A 19,786-nucleotide genomic window follows, 5' to 3' on the forward strand; every position below is an offset into this window, starting at 1 on the left:
AAAATATAAATGGCTCAACAGAAAAAATGTATTACCTACGAACAGATCAGTGACGCCGAACGTCTCTGTGTATTCATGCATAATATATGCTAAGTGATTTTGCTTTACATGTATCTAATCCCAAATTCTATTTTTGTGAATAGCAGAAAATATCACACAAAAGAGCATTTTATTTCAAGTAGTTCTTTTAAGTATTTCATTTCTTTATTTTTATTTCAATAATTTATGGATTGCAAGCCGGACTATCAAAATACGTTTATCTATATAAAAAAAAATTTAAAAAAATATATTAGCATACATAGTTATCAAAGGTACCAGGATTATAATTTAGTACGCCAGACGCGTGTTTCGTCTACATAAGACTCATCAGTGACGCTCATATCAAAATATTATAAAGTCAAACAAGTACAAAGTTGAAGAGCATTGAGAATCCAAAATTCCAAAAAGGAGTAGGTTCAGTAAGACCCCTTTTTGGCCCCAAAATTAAGCAGTTTTGCAAAATTGTGAAAATGTAATCTTTTAGCTATTTTTTGGAAAGTAGAATGCTTCTGCTACATAAATATGTGCTGTTTTTGACAATACAATGCACATATATCGTGTACTAGCATCATAAAGTCATGCTAAATTACTGAAATCTTCACAATTATAGCATTTTAGTTAAATTTTAGACGGTTTCCGTCTTAAATGAAAGTGGCCGCATTCGTGTTCATTTATAATATTGAAATGTAAGTTGTATTTGATGATAATACATAACATATATAAAGGTTGAGGATGAACACGGATGCGGCCACTTTCATTTTTGACGAAAACCATCTGAAAAGTGACGTTTCTTGGCATATTTGATAGATTTTTCATATTTAAGCTTCAATCGGATCGTTTTTAATGACTGAATCAGTTAAAATCTTTACCATAAACTAATCGAATCAATTGAAATAGACACTTAAGTGTTTAAAAAGTGTCCTAAATATCTCGTTAGATGAAACTGAAATTTGGGGCCAAAATCGGCCCTTACCGGACCTACTCCTTTGTGCCAAATACGGCTAAGGTTATCTATGCCTGGAATAAGAAAATCCTTAGTTTTTCGAAAAATTAAAAGTTTTGTAAACAGGAAATTTATAAAAATGACCACATTATTGATATTCATGTCAACACCGAAGTGTTGACTACTGGGCTGGTAATACCCTCGGGGACGAAACGTCCACCAGCACAATAGTTCCTTGAAGTGTCTATGATGAGTTACTTTACAACAAATGTAAATTTCAAACACCAGTCTGAAAAAAAACATACGTTTTCTGATGATGCAATCTATATTCCAATGTTCTGACATATGATGTAGAAATATTGAAGGTTAAAGATAGCTTGTTCTTGATAATTGCAGATTTATTGCTAGTCTTCAAGCCAAAGTGTCGCTCTAATGCATTTTTCATATATGTCAACGTCTTTTACGACATTAATTGACCAAAAGAAGAATTTAAGGAATGAGCAGTGACGTTTATGTCTTTGCTTCGTTCTAAATGTAGTTAATTAAACCTGTTTCTTTTCAATTCGACATTGAGCATGTGTAAATTGGTAGCATTTATTGTTCTCATTTACACAAATTGATCAAAGCTGTTGATTTCCAATTTCTGTATGTGAAGCATCGATAATTATACTGTTTTCTTGGTGCGTAATAAAACATGCTAACTTTGGCCTGACTTTGCAGCATGAGAATTTGTTTAATGGTAACCTTCTCTATGAATTATCTTGTTCAAATATTTTTATCCTTTAAAGTACTATTTGCTGATCGCAGATCTTCTTTATTGTATAGACTCGGGCGATCTTGAGCTTCAATGATTGAACACTGATACGTGGTGACCTCAAATGTATATTTTTGTTTTACTGTGTCGTTGCATGGTTAATACATATATATATATAAAAAAAACGAACTCCAAGGAAAATTGAAAAAGTCCCAAATCAAATAATAAAATAAAAAAGCTCAAATACATCAAACGAATGGATAACCCGGTTTAAACCAAGATAAACCATAAAATTTCATTATATTGGGGTCGATGTGTGAACAAAACAAACACTACTGTCAGACACAATGGGTAAAAATGTCAAAAAAAGGGGTACATCAGTCAACATTATGCTATAATTTTAATCACTATAAAAATAAACGAACTTTTTCAACAAAGCAAAACAAAAAGGCATATAGAAAAAGAATTTTAGCAAAATAGAACGACAAGAATACAAAAATTTAACACAGCACAATAATACAATGTCGGGATGTATAAGTATCGAGCCACGTCGACTGTATATTACCAAAAATAGACTAAACAGTAAAAGTAATAATTTACAAAGACTTATAAAAATGAACCATAACATGTTATGTTATTAAAACAATAAACAACGTCAACACCTAGAATCTATACTTCAAGACCATCGTGTATTATTTGTGAAATTGATTTCTGGTAACTCTTTAATATAAAGAATTGTATCGGACCTAATAAATAAATAACAACTGATTGTACTGGTATTTTATCAAAAGTTTCTGGTTTTAATTAGACTGTTCATATTTAGTCACTTGCAAAACATTATCTGTTCAATTTGTAGTTGTAGTTCATATATGAATACGAGTTCGTATAGGAATCTTCTGTGTAGAAGTTTATCAATAGCTTTTGCAAAGTCCATGATTAAGTAGTTTTGTACATTTTGTCATTGATGTGCGACAGCTTGTATACTGGGAAAATGATCATTTATTAACTTATCGATATATAATGAATCCATACTGTACGTCGTTTGATATGCTATTTGATTGAAGTTGTCAGATATTATTCAGGAAATATATTTTAGAGAGAAATCTAGCTTCCATAGGTGTGACGCCTGCTTAGTTCCACTCATGTTAACCTACTTCTCTTGCTTAGAGTATTCATTTTGTGCAAATGTGATCATTATGTGTGTACATGTGTCATCTACTCCTTTAGCACTAAGCTAGTTATCTTATGAGGGTATATGGCTTTTTATGAATTTATAGTTTTTATTGATATCAAAATGCCCTCATTGCCTATGGTAATGTCCATTCTTGGATGTGCTAATCGACCTTCGTCGGGGTTCACTGTATACATATCTGATGTAGATACATATCTCAAGCATTCACCTATGGTAAGCTTTTTCTAATGATTCACGTCATCTGCGAAGTGCAATACATTTGCCAGTGTTTCATTCTTTTGACTTTTTATGTATGAAAAGAGCACTTTTGATATTGATTGAATCTGGTTCACGTATCTCAAATCTAACAAAAATTCTGAGAGTATTGCATGGCAATACATAATCCCTTACCGATTAAAATTTCATTGTATTGGAACAAAATACTTTATACTTGATCAACTTGTCATGGTTAACAAAATAACAAATATCAAGCCAATATCTACAAGCAACACGGGAAAACTGTTTAAAACTGATTAATTAAGTGAATTTTCAAGTCCAAGGACTATGACTCAGCACAAAATCATTAGACCAAAACAGAATTCAGACTTGGTCTGTAACTTGTCATGGTTAAACTGTATACCAGTTATTAATATCTTCAAGCATAATGAAACCAGATGCTCCGCAGGGCGTAGCTTTATACGACCGCAGAGGTTGAACCCTGAACGGTTAGGGCAAGTATGGACACAACATTCAAGCTGGATTCAGCTCTAAATTTGGATTGTGATTAAATAGTTGACACAGCATAGGTTTCTGACACAGAATGAATGTGTTCTAATGAACTTAAAATTTTTGTTTCTCTTAGAGCAATTCACTATGCTGTTGAATATTAATCCTCTCAAAAAAATGTTTGAAGAAATTTTCTTTTTTATTTATGAAATTTCAAATGAGAAAAATTGAACCCAATTTTTTTAATCACATCCCCCTTTCCCTTATTCCAAAACTAATCTCAATTAAAATTTCTAATGGAGTTTGCAACAATAACTACTCATTTAAATACATCATAAAATATTAAGATGTAAAAAAACTGCTTGTTATCACTGAATGGTAAAGATTATTTTAATTTATCAGTTGGTAGTAAAAAGTGAATATACATTGTATATTGTATATAACAAAGATTTAAGTTGATTCTGGACAAAGAAAGATAACTCCAATTAAAAAAAAATCTTGCTATTGCACAATATTTTGCAATTAGATATTTCTTGCTTACTATTCTGGACAAAGAAAGATAACTCTAATTAAAAAAAAATTTGATATTTCACAATATTGTGCAATTAGATATTTCTTGCCATTGCGCAATACTGTGCAATTGAAAAGACTTGCTATTGCACAATACTTAATATAATAATTTTAGATCCTGATTTGGACCAACTTGAAAACTGGGCCCATAATAAAAAATCTAAGTACATTTTTGGATTCAGCATATCAAAGAACTTCAAGATTTCAATTTTTGTTAAAATCAGACTAAGTTTAATTTTGGACCCTTTGGACTTTAGTGTAGACCAATTTGAAAACAGGACCAAAAATGAAGAATCTACATACACAGTTAGATTTGGTATATCAAAGAATTTTTGATGAAATCAAACAAAGTTTAATTTTGGACCCCGATTTGGACCAACTTGAAAACTGGGCCAATAATCAAGAATCTAAGTACATTTTTAGATTCAGCATATCAAAGAACCTAACTGATTCATTTTTTGTCAAAATCAAACTAAGTTTAATTTTGGACCCTTTGGACCTTAATGTAGACCAATTTGAAAACGGGACCAAAAGTTAAGAATCTACATACACAGTCATGACAGTTAGATTCAGCATATCAAAGAACCCCAATTATTTAATTTTGATGAAATCAAACAAAAGTTTAATTTTGGACCCTTTGGGCCCCTTATTATGTTGGGACCAAAACTCCCAAAATCAAACCCAACCTTTCTTTTATGGTCATAAACCTTGTGTTTAAATTTCATAGATTTCTATTTACTTATACTAACGTTATGGTGCGAAAACCAAGAAAAATGCTTATTTGGGTCCCTTTTTGGCCCCTAATTCCTAAACTGTTGAGACCTAAACTCCCAAAATCAATACCAACCTTCCTTTTGTAGTCATTAACATTGTGTTTAAATTTCATTGATTTCTATTTACTTAAACTAATGTTATTGTGCGAAAACCAAGAATAATGCTTATTTGGGCCCTTTTTTGGCCCCTAATTCCTAAACTGTTGAGACCAAAACTCCCAAAATCAATCCCAACCGTTCTTTTGTGGTCATAAACCTTGTGTCAAAATTTCATAGATTTCTATTAACTTAAACTAAAGTTATAGTGCGAAAACCAAGAAAATGCTTATTTGGGCCCTTTTTGGCCCCTAATTCCTAAAATGTTGGGACCAAAACTCCCAAAATCAATACCAACCTTCCTTTTGTGGTCATAAACCTTGTGTTAAAATTTCATAGATTTCCATTCACTTTTACTAAAGTTAGAGTGCGAAAACTAAAAGTATTCGGACGCCGGACGACGACGACGACGACGACGACGACGACGACGACGACGACGACGCCGACGCCAACGTGATAGCAATATACGACGAAAATTTTTTCAAAATTTGCGGTCGTATAAAAAGTGTGTAAAACTAATTATTTGAGAAAAGTCCAAGGACCATAACTCTGTACAAAATCACTAGACCGGACAAAAATAAAATTTGGTCTGTGACGGATGGTGTTCAAACTTAAAGTCCCCTTCGACTTTGTCGGTAGGGGACAAAGAAATACTGATTATTTTGAGAAAATTTTCTGATCAAAGGACCATAACTCTGCTGAAGATTCGAACTTGGTCTGCAACATGTCATTATAAAACAATACACCACATATCAAATCAATATCTTAAAGCATGAAGAAAACAAGAATGTGTTCCAAGTACTTCGTCCGTAGGGGAATAATTATGATGTATGAATGTATTTAATTAAGCATCTCCCGTTTATTTCTGTAAACGTATTTTGATTGTTGAAAGGTGTTTACTATCATTAATTATAATGAGGAAGGATAATATAATAAATTGTATGCTTCTGTGTTGATTGTTTTTCAATGTATTTGTTGTGTTTAAAGTGTGTAAACTGTGTGCAATGCAAATAGTACATTATAGGCAATGGGAATGCATCAAACACAGTTCACACATTGAAAACACAACAATCAACACAGCAGATACTATTCTTTCCTGTTCATTATTAGATCCTTTGTAAATTTTTGTAAACACCTTCCAACTATCAAAAAACATTTCTATAGAAAGAAATTGAAGGTGCTCACTAGAAATACCTTGATACGTAGTAATTGGTTTTTAGATAGAACCATACTCAATAAATATCAATATACAAGGTGCAGGTGCAATACATGTACCAGTTATTTTTTTTTTTAACTTTTGATGTATGAAAGAGCACTTTTGGTATTTATTGAAAATAATTCTTGTATCTGAAAACCAATTATAATGTATCAATGTATGTCCAGGAAGCTTCTCCTATTTCTCTCTTCAGAGGTGTTTAGGGCTTGTAAAGGTGTTTAACTATCATTAACACTGCATTTTATAATGAGGAGGGAAAATTTATTCTTCTATGTTGAGAGTTGTGTTTTAATGTGTTAACTGTGTTTTCTTCACTCTCAATGCCTATAGAGCACCATTTGCATTTCTTCAGAACTTCGATTGAGGTCAATTTATTCCTTAATTGAAAATAATTTACAAATTTCAACCAGTCGATTTCAATCAAACAATGTCTGTATTTTCATGTAAGAGTCAAATGATATAAAGAATTCTGTGATTTTCATGAACTTATTTTGTAAATGTTATTTCAGGCACATTAATATCATCTGTGTCGGCTTTTATACAGCAAAATAGTCCAATGTCGATTCAATGAAATCACAAAAAACTACACATTTACACAACAAAATAACTTTATTTTTTCTCCTTCATTGTAACAATAGAGATGATAACAGAATGATATATATACAAAGCAATGACACATTGCATAGTCCACTATGATATTTTATGACTAGATGCAACGTAGAATGTGCACAACATTCATACTGATGTACAAAAATACAGCACTTATTCATTCATACTTGAAAACAAACACCTTGTCTTTTCCATATATACAGAAATTTAATGAAAAAAAGTTAACACTTCCATTTTAGTTTCAACCAAATAATAAATAACTTTGTTTACACCTTTGCAAATGGTCATGGCTATTCAATGGTCTCAAAGTTTTGTATTTGAAATAAATTCGTTTGAAATTGTCACTTTTCTGAACCAATCAGATTGCAAAGGTTCTTAACAGGATTTAGTTTTTTAAAATATTTTGTTATTTCAATTTTCTATCATCATCACAGTATTTTTTCTTTTAAAACACTTAACCCAACATTCATCTTATGATCATTGCAAGCACACAAAAATTCCCACAGTCAGCCACACACCTTTCAAATATTGTGCAAATAATCATACAATGCTTACAAGTTCTTTGGTTCGTTTATATAACCTTATACAGATTAAAAAATGTACACAGTTATAAATAAAATAATATAAAAATTGTGTCTATGTACAAAAAGATTTCACCTATCTTACAAGTCCAAGAAAATAACAAAGTTTATATGGATAATTCAACACTTGCATTGTCATAATGTTAACGCCATAATTCAAGAAAAACATTGCTTGAAATCCTGAACTTAATTTATAAAATACGTTAATAAAAAGGGATGAAATAGTTTTGAACTTAGTGAGTGGAAGAGTATAAATTACTTTATACTTTTTCATCTGATCAAATCAAGATTTTCCAGGAGAGGAACTTTCAAAGATGCTCATCTCCAAGAGCCAAATTTAAATATATGAGATGTAATTCTGAAAAGCAGTCAATATAGACATCAGATGTGTATTATATTATGTTTTGTGTCTTACAATTAAGTGTTATTAAAAATAAACTTGAAAACAATTATAAAATTTGTAGAATATATCCAGCACTAATAAAAGTATTGACGCTGAATGTTTTAGCACTTCCTACATTAAGTAGAATAAAATTATAAACATTTAAATATCACAGCAATAACAATTAACACTATGGCACAAACAGTTTCTACAAATGTACAATCATGCACAAACATAGATTTCACATATATTCTTGGAAAAAAAACATAACCTTTGTATTTTTGTAAGCTGCAAAATATTGTATACTCATTACTCATAATTCTTACATATTTGTAACCTTTTGATAATATTGATACTATGGACAGTTTACTTATTACAGAAATGGAATGACAATGTCTTAATTCTATGTTTTCAAATCAGAAATTCAGATGGTGAGATGAAATAACCCTTTGAAGATTTAATAGTCACAGAACAGTACAAATACAGCTTTGACAATAATTCTAAGTTAACCTTAATTTGCACAAAAAAATTTAAGAGACAAAAATGTTAGCTTGATGATGGAGATGTTGAAATGCAACTGAACAACGGTTTTGTATTGATATTAAAAGAAAAGTTATTTACTAAGTAGGACATATACACAAAAAAAAAAAAATGCCATTTTACAATTCATTATATAAACACAAATATACTTTATTTGCATTTATAATGCATAAATCATATCAAATATATTTACATATAAATATTTGGTAATCATCTTTTAAAATGCTGTTTATTTCAGATAAATGACAATAAAACATAATAAATAAACATAACAAGATACACAAAATTGACATGCTAAAGTTATTAAATGGTAGTACATAAGTTGATTCTGGTGGGAAAGGGTATAAGGCAGTTTTCTATCATATTGTTTTCTTACAGCAAATGAATAGTGTAGCAAGTGAAACATTGATATGTTTAAGAGGAGGAAATTAGACAAAATTCTCAAAGAGCATTTAGAGAAATGAAAACAATATATCTAGGGTTGAAATTAACTTTCAAGTTTTAACAAGATTGCTAGTTATATTCAATATAATTTTTTGTCATAGATCTGTTTGTCTTCTCATAGGATTTATTAATTGCTTCCATCTGTGGTAAATTTTACCAGAGATAAAAAGCAATTTAAAATTAATACCATTAAAAATCCAATGCAAAAAATGCCAAAGATACCAACATAATACCTTTATAAGTATACCAGATGCATCCCAAAGATACCAACATAATACCTTTATAAGTATACCAGATGCCAACATAATACCTTTATAAGTATACCAGATGCCAACATAATACCTTTATAAGTATACCAGATGCAAATTGAAGATTTTTAGTAGCACTCAAATTAAGTTAATTAGAAAGTCAAATAAATTTCAGAACACATTTCCTTGTCAATTTTGCAATGGCATATGTAAATCTCTCTTCAAATAATTACCTGTTTTGTAGATAATTAATATAGTTAAATACAGTTTGACATATTATAAAGAGTATTACAAAATCACATGTATAAGTTAACAATTATGATCTAGATTTGTTTTCCATATTCAATTTGTTGACGAAAAAAATAAAGGTGAGGTGACATTTTAATTCACATATACTGATGGCTCTAAAATAATAACAAACATATTGATTCATCCTTAATCTTAAATGTTGACAATCTAGGAGCTGGTACATTAGTTTTCATATATATAACACAAGTTACATTTTCCAAGTTATAGATAAGCACCAGTAGAAAATACATTTTTGAAAAAATAGGACAGAAGCTTATTAGCAATAAAGTCTAGTTATATTAAACACAAGAGATCTCTATATGGAGGAAAACTTGTGCCGTTAAATCGTTCCATTTGTAATAAGGATTCAAAACTTTACTTTAATACAAAGGATTTTATTTCATTTTGTCAGACTAATATGAAACATCATATCAGATCTAATAGCATTATAAATTCCAATATATCTATTTAAAAGAAGATGCTATCAACACATGTTTATGATGACAATGTCAATGTAGGATACATCAAATAAATGATAGAGAAATATAGTTTACAGTGTATGCAGGTTGTCTCAAATTGACCAAATATTCATATTAAATTTTTAGTGTCAGTATTTGAACCAGAACCAGAATATTTCCCCAATCAAAACAGTGTTAACTTTTATTTTAATAATTTCCCTGAAATCTATGACTTTCAATAAAAATACTGTTAGAATGCTTGTCAGTATCAAGGTACTTTCATCATCTTCATATTTATATCTATTTTTTATTGCTTTCATTTAATTTCAACAGACTAACTTGCAAAGTCGACGCATATCATTATTACATAATATATTTATATTGTATATTAATGTATTAGACAAAGTTTATAGAATTGTAACTGTTATCATTGTAGCACCTGACTTTAAGTATATATGTTTCAATAATAACAATATTCAACAAAATAAGAACAAAACAAAAAACACGAAATTTTTATGTGACAACAAGATGTGAAAAAATCTTAAATAGAAATACCAGCTTTAACAAAACAATAATGAACATAAAATAACTAAAATTCAGCCATTAAGCAGTGATTTAAACAGTAATTTCAAACTGGATCCAAAACAAATACCCACATGGTGGCAGGATTTTCAGTTGGTATGAAGCAATGCTGACCAGTTGATTTTAATTTTAGTACTAATTTGAAACTTATGGCTAATAGTACTTGAAGTAAATGATTTAGCCATTCAGAACTTCAAACATGGTAGGTTTATCCAATCTCTGAAACAAGTCACAGCTTTTTATATCTTTAGTTACTTCATTATGGCTACCACAAGCCTCATATGAGATTCTTTATAATTCTAATGCTTATAATAAGTAGTTATCAGGAAAACGTCAGTCTGACTAATGCTATCACAAGTAATGCTGTTAGTAAAACAGATTGATACGGAGCACCAGCTCCTCCTGACAGAGCACCGGCCCTAGAAAGGGCTGTTCCAGGAGTTCGTAGTGTTGCTAATAGCAACGGTGTCATTGTTACATGTGATTTTAACAATGGACTGTCATTTTGAATGAGGTATTCTATTCTTTCTGTCTCTTTAATGCAAGCTTCAAGCTGAAAATAATTTGAGATAATTAATAACACTATATCAAACAACAAAGATTTAAAATACTAAAATAAATGAATACTGTTGATTTTTTGATTTTTTGTTGGTAAAATATCTCGGATAACTGAAAATGAAGAAACATTTGACTATATTCCTTCTCATGTTTCTTTGTTGCAAATAAGTTTATTTTTTATAGTGATTTACATTATAACACAATGTTGCAACTGTACCACAATTTATGACATTTTTCCTATTATGTCTGTTTTGGTCACACATAATAGTCAATATAATAGAATTAAATGTGACTGTGATAAATGTGAGAGGTTCTAAAACCAGGTTTAATCCACAATTTTCTACATGAGAAAATGCTTGTAACAATTCAGGAGTATGACAGTTGCTATCCATTGGTTTGATGTGTTTGAGTTTTTGATTTTGCCATTTGATTTTCCCTAGGAGGTTGATTTTTGGGGTTTTTTTTTCTTCTTATCATAAGTGTAAGTACTTCCTTCTTGTAAATTCTGCATACAAGACTTGAGGGAATTTACATTTTGTTTTACACATACACTCCAATGAAATCCATGAACATACGTACTCTACGAAAAAAAATGGACCCACAGAAAATCTCAAACGTATATAATAATAAAAAATGTACTTTTTTTAACTTCAACACAATACTGATAACTACAGTATTACAAACAAATAACAAATATGCTATCAACCTGTTCACTATAATTCTAGGACAGATGGATGTGTATTAAAAATGAAAATAACACTCATAAATTAATAAAGGTCATCCTTTGTGTATCAATATCCTGATGCTTATAACCAACTGTATTTTCAAAATCTGAATTTCATACATGAATATTCTAAATAGTGTCTTTCTCCTTATTTGACCGTAGACAATGAGCTAACAACAATCATCAAAACTTAATATCTTTAAGAATATAATAACATACCTGTAATAGAGTAGGTGAGGCAGTAACAGGTTTAACTAAGACCACTAGGTCTGTTTCTACATTGAGGTAGCCAAAGACATCACATTCCCTCACCATTAACTGCTGAGAGAGAACATCTAAAATGCTGCTGACAGTGATGGGACCAGACGGCCTTGATGTTGTCATCACATCAACCATATTAACACTATACAACATGCGTAATTCAGCAGCTACAAACAAAGTATTTAACATTTATTATCTTTCTTCACTATCTGCTTTTATTTTAAAATGTAAAATTTAACTAAATATCAACCAACTTTTGTATCTTTATAAAAGATAACTGCAATAATATCATAATGCTCAGAGGTACTAGCTGCCAGCTGGGATTGCAAGTTCTGTTAACCTTTTTTCTAAAAAAATAAATAAAATACAACAGTCCATTGAGCAAATTACCAAACAGTTTGAAGTTTTATATGTATATTTGTGCAAGGATATATGTTTTTTTTGCTTGTGCAAAACCATAAAATTCGTTATATAACACTTACCACATACTGGACAACAGCCCCCTGGTGGGATTATTGGTCGACAATTAGCTGGTTTTACAGGTACACACCTAACATTTGAACAATCTGCTGTCTTGGAAATATTACCTATAATTAAAAACAATGCTCTTATCATTGTTCTTCTTTACACTGCAATTGTATATTGATCATAAAAGTAGGAGGTATGCTAGGAATCATTATTTAATTCAAAAATTACACTGCTTATCTTTTTAAGCCTTTCAAAGCTATATTTAAAGGAATTGCAGAAAGTCATTTCTGATGTCATAAATAAGTCACATTTGACCTAAATTGTAGAATTTAATCATTGCTTTTAAGAAAATTAGACCTAAGCCAAGAATTCATTAAAATATAATTGGCATTGAACTTCATCAAAAGCTACCTAGACCATAAATCCATAAGTTGGACAGACGGACGAACTGACAGCATAAAAAATAGATTATCCCTTAAACATTCTTGAAACTGGTAGAAGCCTTGACTAATATCTATATAAAACATTCAATGTCAGTTAACCGTGATGAACTGTGATCTATTTCTTCTATATTATGCCCAGGTATGTATCAGGAAGGTTGTGTTGTAGTTGGGAAGAATAATGTCTCATATGTTCAAAATGTTTTTCATGATACTAGTTTTAGTATCAAATATGGAATTGACACACAGACAGAAACAGGAATGGACATCAGTAATATAATATACTTTTTTCTTTGTGGAGTAAAAATAATTTCATTTTTAAATCTGTAAAAATGATTTTAAATTTGTTTTTAATGCACTAGAACTTACCCATATATTGACCAATGACTCTACATTCACCATAATAATCCACAGTAGTTCTGGCAGCTAATGCAGCACATTCATGTGGGTAAGTTTCTCCATTGTGTCCACATACTGGTTCTGAGGTAGAACAGTCACTCTACAAAAGAAGACAATGGTAATTAGATTATAATATCAGGTATATTAAAACCATAATAGCTACATCTATCACTGAAGTAAACATTGTTCTATGCGTTTCTTTATTCTACATTAGCTACAGGTATAGGTGGAGGGTTGAGATCTCACAAAACATGTTTCACCCCGCCACATTTTTGCCTGGCCTTTGTTTGTCTTGTATGGTTTTTAATTTTAGTTCATTTTTAGTGTGACATCTATTTTCACTGAACTAGTACACATTATTTTTTTAGGAGCCAGCTGAGGGTGCACAATTTTCTCATTCATTGAAGACCCATTGGTGAACTTTGGCTGTTGTCTGCTTTTGGTCGGGTTGTTGTCTCTTTGAAATATTCCCTATTTCCATTCTCAATATTGTTCTGACATACTTAGCATAGTTTATTTTAAACATGCTTAGATCAGACATTTCATAAAATTTACAAGTATCCTTACAAATCCATAAATGTTTAGTTCAGGTATGTAAAAATAAACTAGCTTGAACATACTGATACAATTGTAATTATTCAATTCCTCCCTATTTAATCATTTCCCTTGGTGTTTTTATTCATTGTCATAGATCACTAGGTTAACTTTCAGATGGTATTCCTTGATATTTATCAGCAAATACCTGTACTAGAGGTAAGATTTCTTAACGATTTTATACACGTATACTGAAAACTTACTATGACTACAATACTTTGGTGTTATAATTACCTGACAATGTCCCCTGTAATCAAGGGTTCGTTTATGGTGTAACAGTAGACAAGGGTTGCTATATTCTTGTCCTGTAATATCACATACTGGGTCATGGAAATGGTGGTCACACTTCTCATGTAATGGAACTGTAATGAAAACATTTTTATAAATTATTAGAAATATTACAATGTGTGATCTGTAGAAATGGGGAAAACAATTTCTCTTCTACTGCTTACCAAAACTTTCTATTGTTTCAATTTGTTTTCATTCTAATTTGAGAGTATAAAACTTGTTTCCATCTATTCTTGTAAGCAGCACTGTTCTTCAATGAGACAGAATTTGGTGCTCTTGATGTCAAAACACTGTTAAAATTATTAATTGATTCACAACTATAAAATTTCTGGCATATTAAATTTAAACTTTGAAGAAATAGTGTGTCTATCTGATGATGCTCAGTATAATTTGTACTTTTTAAAATATACTTACCACATTCATACTGTGGGCAGTTCTCATAATTAATACTCAGACAAACTTGTCTCTTGGGTAAGCACCTATAAAAGCAGTAAAACTAGTGTTAAATCATACAAACCTATAATATACATTCAATTTCGTTTATACTTCAGCTGCAAACTTCTGATTTTTCAAAAATGAAAGTAGCATGATTAAGTCCTATGAAATTTGCAGCTTTTAGTTTTTTAAAATCATTGCATTATCAAACTTGCATACCATATATTATTCTTGAACACAATAACAAAAGTAGGTGCAAAATTTCATGCAGTTCATATGTCACGGAATAGAAGTTCTTTCATAATATAAGTTCCAAATGGAAACAATATTCTGGAATATTATTTCCACTGAAATAAATATTACACTAAATGTTCCCAACGGAATAAATGGTATAGAATATTTGTTCCAACAGGAACAGATATTATGACATTGTTTATAACAAATTTTCCATTGGAACTTCTATTAGGTGGAACAAATATACGTTGACACATACAGCAAAACTGTTGTTTGAAGTTCAGGTATGTTGTGATGTCTAGTAAGAACCTAACGATTTGAAATATAAATATTCAGGGGTTTTTTTTTGCCCCCGCCCCCAAATATTAACAAAATTGTGTTCAATTTTTAGGACCCTTGTAAATGGTATAGAGACAACATTTATGTACAATATTTTCCATAAAACAGAACAATAATGCTTATACAATATACAAAATACATTTTTAGTCTAGAGCAAATATACCAATGTTGATAATCTTTATAAATTTACAGATTTTTAAACATATCTAATTATTTTGTTTTAGTCATTATGTTCCTTTTTTTTAATAACAGACTGGAGAACCATGAAATCATTTGGGGTCACTCTTACCTGCGTAGAATATATTTGTTTTTCTCTTACCTGTAACTGTCTCCACAAGGATTATCTTGACAATCATCAAAGGAATAACAAGACCCTTCTCTTAACTCATTCTTTTTCAATCTGCCACACCTAGTAAATAATTAGAACAATTAATAAATAGAAACAGCAAGTTTTCATTACCTAATATTAAGATGCTTTAATTTATATATTTTTTTCTTATTTTCAAGTCCATTCAATTAACAAATGTTTTTTTATAATTTATATCCTTTATCATTACTAGAACACACCCGTGATATCACGGGTCCGTGACTGATTTAAAGTATATAATTATGCTCAAGCCTTATCTTAGTATTAGTACTGTCATCTGATAAAGTCATGCCGATTATAAGATACACAATTTTCTCTGCTTTCAAATCTTTCTGTTTGAACCCGTCGAACTGGAACTTATCAATTATTGGTAATATTAAATATTTGGAAAACAAAAGGTCCTGAAATGGAGTATTTTTTAATCAACAGCATTGTCCTATATTAGTTATAAATAAAGTTGAATTCTTTGATTCGCTGTTCTATGTCATGCCCGCTAACAAATTGAAACTTTTTTTAGTCCAGATTTTTAGTATTCGTATTGTTATCTTAGAAAGTCTTACGGATTAAAATACTACAATAGGCAACAATTTGACAATTTAGTAGTGTCAACCCTGTGATTACAACCCGTTTATATAGCACATTAGTCCTGAATACAACGTTTGGTGGTGCGCCTGTCAGATGCGGAACGTACAGATAAGGTAATAGGTAACAGGTGAATATACTATTGGTATCGGTAGCGGACTCGACCCGGAACTTCTTAATTATTGGCAATATTAATTACGTGGAAAACAAAAGGGCATGGAGTGGTGTAATTTTTAATCTACACCTTTGTACTATATTAGTTATATATAAAGTTGAAATCTGTGATTCGTCGTTTTTACGTGATGACGGCTGACAAATTGGACCTCGTAATTTTAGTATTATAGATTGTACAGCAAGAATACAGTATAAAATTTTTTGAAAGTGTTATTGATGCAGCAGTTTTTAGATAAACAATGTATTTGTGAATAAGTTTAAAGACTATAAAAACATTATTAAGCAGACTACAAAAAAAATAATTTCCAATCTCTATTTTATGAATGAACTACCTCAGTTAACCTGTGGTCATTCAGGGAAAATGCATCATATGGCATTGTGATGTAATAATATTTGTTGTGTGACATTCAAGTTTTTCTGGAAAAAGGCACCTTGTAATATTTGTGCTATATAAATAGATATCTATGGTGTTTTCTGTTAAACTGATTTTGTTTTATCATTTAAAATACCTTTCAGCCAGACAAGGATTAGGATAGGTCTTTCCATTATGTCCACATCTAGGCTGATAATCTCTGGAACATTCACAAGGCAGATCCCTCCATCGAACATTTGTTTCTGATGATGGACATTTATGCTTGGTACATATTACCTCCCCTTCATTACAAATACAATGGTTACAATCCAGCTTAAATTGGGAACCATGCTCTGGAAAAAAAAAAAAATTATGTAAAAAATATGTATGAAATGCCTTTTTTCTGTGGATTCATTTATTTTCATGGGTACCAGTTTGAGGAAAACATGCATATTCATGGATATATGATTCGTGGTTTTGCAAAGTCTGCATACAGGCCTATGTAAAATTTGTCATTCATTGGACATTTAATTTTGTGGTTCACCTGTACCAACAAAATCCACATAATTTTGTATCACACAAATAATAATTAATCCAGAGTATTGTGTACAAAAGTTTTAGTTTTGGCTGTTCAGAATTGAGTGTTTTTAATTATATTGTTATGATCTTCTGATTTATTTATTCAGCTTTACAACTGCTGGTCTTAAATGTTTTCAGAAACATGTGTCATGTGTACTGAAGAAGCTATAGTTTGCTTATAATGAATAAAATCTGTATTTTAATTTTTTTTTTTTTAATAATATGTAGTAATATCTGTGTAGATGACAAAACAAAGTAGATCCTGGGTTTTTCAATGAATCACTCGCACATACCTTTTATAACAGAAGTCTGACCAAGGACACAACTCTCTCTTCTGAAGCATGGTATAGTTTTACACCTATGTAGGAAGTTCTGTTGACCACAAACACAAACTTGATGTTCAAAACATCTAACATTAGCCTGTCCCTCAGCATACAATGGTATCCTAACATAGGAATGGCGAGGTACCAGTACACTGGATATATCTCCCATTCTACAAGCTGAAATAGCAATCAAGTATTCATCTATAGTATAGTCATATGTATTTACTGATGAATTGTATTGTTCAAAGTTATAAAGAATTGAAAAAGGTGTAGTTCTTATATTAAAGTTTTAATTATTTTTTTAAATACATATTTTCCCTAGAACATTTCTCAAGGTTCTTTTGAACAGGGCTATGTTTGTTTTCTTTTAGAAAAATATAACAGCAACAAAGTTTTTAAAAACAAGAATGTGTCCATAGTACATGGATGCCCCCCACTTGCACTATCATTTTACATGTTCAGTGGACCATGAAATTGGGGTCAATACTTTAATTTGGCATTAAAATTAGAAAGATCATATCATAGGGAACATGTGTACTAAGTTTCAAGTTGATTGGACTTCAACTTCATCAAAAACTACCTTGACCAAAAACTGTAACCAAAACTTTAACCTAAGCTTCACACTGTCTTTTTCTTTGTTCAGTGGACCTTGAAATTGGGGTCAATACTTTAATTTGGCATTAAAATTAGAAAGATCATATCATAGGGAACATGTGTACTAAGTTTCAAGTTGATTGGACTTCAACTTCATCAAAAACTACCTTGACCAAAAACTTTAACCTGAAGTGGGATGAATGGACGCACAGACGAAGGAACGGACGAACGAACAGACGAACGAACAGAGGCACAGACCAGAAAACATAATGCCCCTCTACTATCGTAGGTGGAGCATAAAAATCTGAAATTTTGTTATAATTGTAAATTTAGTCATTCATACATTTCTCACTTTTATTGTCACAATTTATTCATTAGATGTTCAGATTTAAAAGGTCGTTTTTTATATTATTCTTTTCTAAAGTTGTGATATTTAAAAAAACATGCTGACTACTTTTTTACTAAATTGTAAAAAAAAACACAGAAAATTAAAATACATAAAAGAATTCAATTCATTTCAAACCAAAAAGAAATTCTTCGACCTAATTATATTATTTGGTAGTCACTAGTTAGACAATTTTGATGTATACCTTTATGACAGACAAAAGGTGAACAAATTTCTGGATGTCGACATTTCCTCCTGTTCACCCAACAAGTCTCTTCCTCAGGACAAGGGTTAGGGTTACATGGAGTTGTTACTTCTTGTAAATTAATCTTTGGAGCAGGATCTGCTACAATTACAAAAAAAACAACATTTTTTTCACTTAATAGACATTAGTTGTACTCTGGAAATATCCATATTGCAGTTAGTACAATGGAACTGTTTTACATTCATTCTGATTAAAACAGTGAATATTCATTGCTATGAAAGACATAAATTTTAATACCAGCTATTAAATTCATCATCACCATAATTTTACAAAATATATTGAATTGATTAGATATTAATAATACACAATGATCAGCCTATCACAATATTTTATAGCAAAATAAATTTCATTTAATTTAATGATTGTTATCAGCGTTTCACTGGATTTCACATTACAAAAAGGCTTTTCCAATTATTATTTTTATTTCAGAATGGTTTTGTTATATAAAATCTATCAAGGGTATCTAGCCATTTTGTAATTTTGTAATTAACTTGAAAATTATCCATGAAACTACAATTACTACATGAAAACATAATGAATAATATAAATAGAATGCATTTAATTAAAGTGTGTGTGTTTTAAATAAAGGGCAAGGACTAGGACATGGTAAAAACAAATAATTTTAACAAGAAAATATGCATTTGAAACAAGCAAAGATAGATCTTTTTACCTAAGCTTAATTCTTCTCTAAAGCAACTTAGCTAGTTATTTGTTGGGTCACTGTCACTCTTACTTCATTTTTATAGCAATGTGTGGACTGTTTTTGTTATGGTGTTGTCTAATTTTCTTCAACTTATTGTTTTTGATAGCTCTCTTTGTGTGTCAAAATATCTTGATTTATTTTTGTATATTACAGTAACCTGCCATAACTAACTCACAGTAAAATTATATGCCAAACAAAAATGTATGAACTTCTTCGAGTAGTTTATATAACTTAAATAATAAAACAAATGAATGCAAGACAACACCAACCACAAAGAACTGAACAAATTAATGTCTGTTTAG

The 19,786-nt window shown here is 30.4% G+C and overlaps 1 protein-coding gene across 2 annotated transcripts in view; it reads right to left on the reverse strand.

Annotated features, from left to right (window-relative positions):
• Positions 1-6,878: 6,878 nt before the first annotated feature.
• The window catches only part of LOC139513021 (reversion-inducing cysteine-rich protein with Kazal motifs-like), a 66,192-nt gene continuing 53,284 nt past the window's right edge, over positions 6,879-19,786 (reverse strand). The window contains exons 14-24 of one of the 2 annotated variants that reach the window (XM_071301085.1): positions 18,722-18,862; positions 17,508-17,714; positions 16,793-16,988; positions 15,480-15,569; positions 14,567-14,631; positions 14,099-14,226; positions 13,241-13,370; positions 12,446-12,550; positions 11,922-12,130; positions 9,187-10,973; positions 6,879-9,122 (exon numbers count right to left, since the gene is read on the reverse strand). In XM_071301085.1, the coding sequence (XP_071157186.1) occupies positions 10,743-10,973; positions 11,922-12,130; positions 12,446-12,550; positions 13,241-13,370; positions 14,099-14,226; positions 14,567-14,631; positions 15,480-15,569; positions 16,793-16,988; positions 17,508-17,714; positions 18,722-18,862 (1,502 nt within the window). In that variant the 3' untranslated portion in view covers positions 6,879-9,122; positions 9,187-10,742. The remainder of the gene's footprint in view (positions 9,123-9,186; positions 10,974-11,921; positions 12,131-12,445; positions 12,551-13,240; positions 13,371-14,098; positions 14,227-14,566; positions 14,632-15,479; positions 15,570-16,792; positions 16,989-17,507; positions 17,715-18,721; positions 18,863-19,786) is intronic. The other variant, XM_071301086.1, reaches the window with a different exon arrangement.

The sequence above is a fragment of the Mytilus edulis genome, chromosome 2 (genome assembly GCF_963676685.1).
Source record: "Mytilus edulis chromosome 2, xbMytEdul2.2, whole genome shotgun sequence".
Taxonomy (NCBI): domain Eukaryota; kingdom Metazoa; phylum Mollusca; class Bivalvia; order Mytilida; family Mytilidae; genus Mytilus; species Mytilus edulis.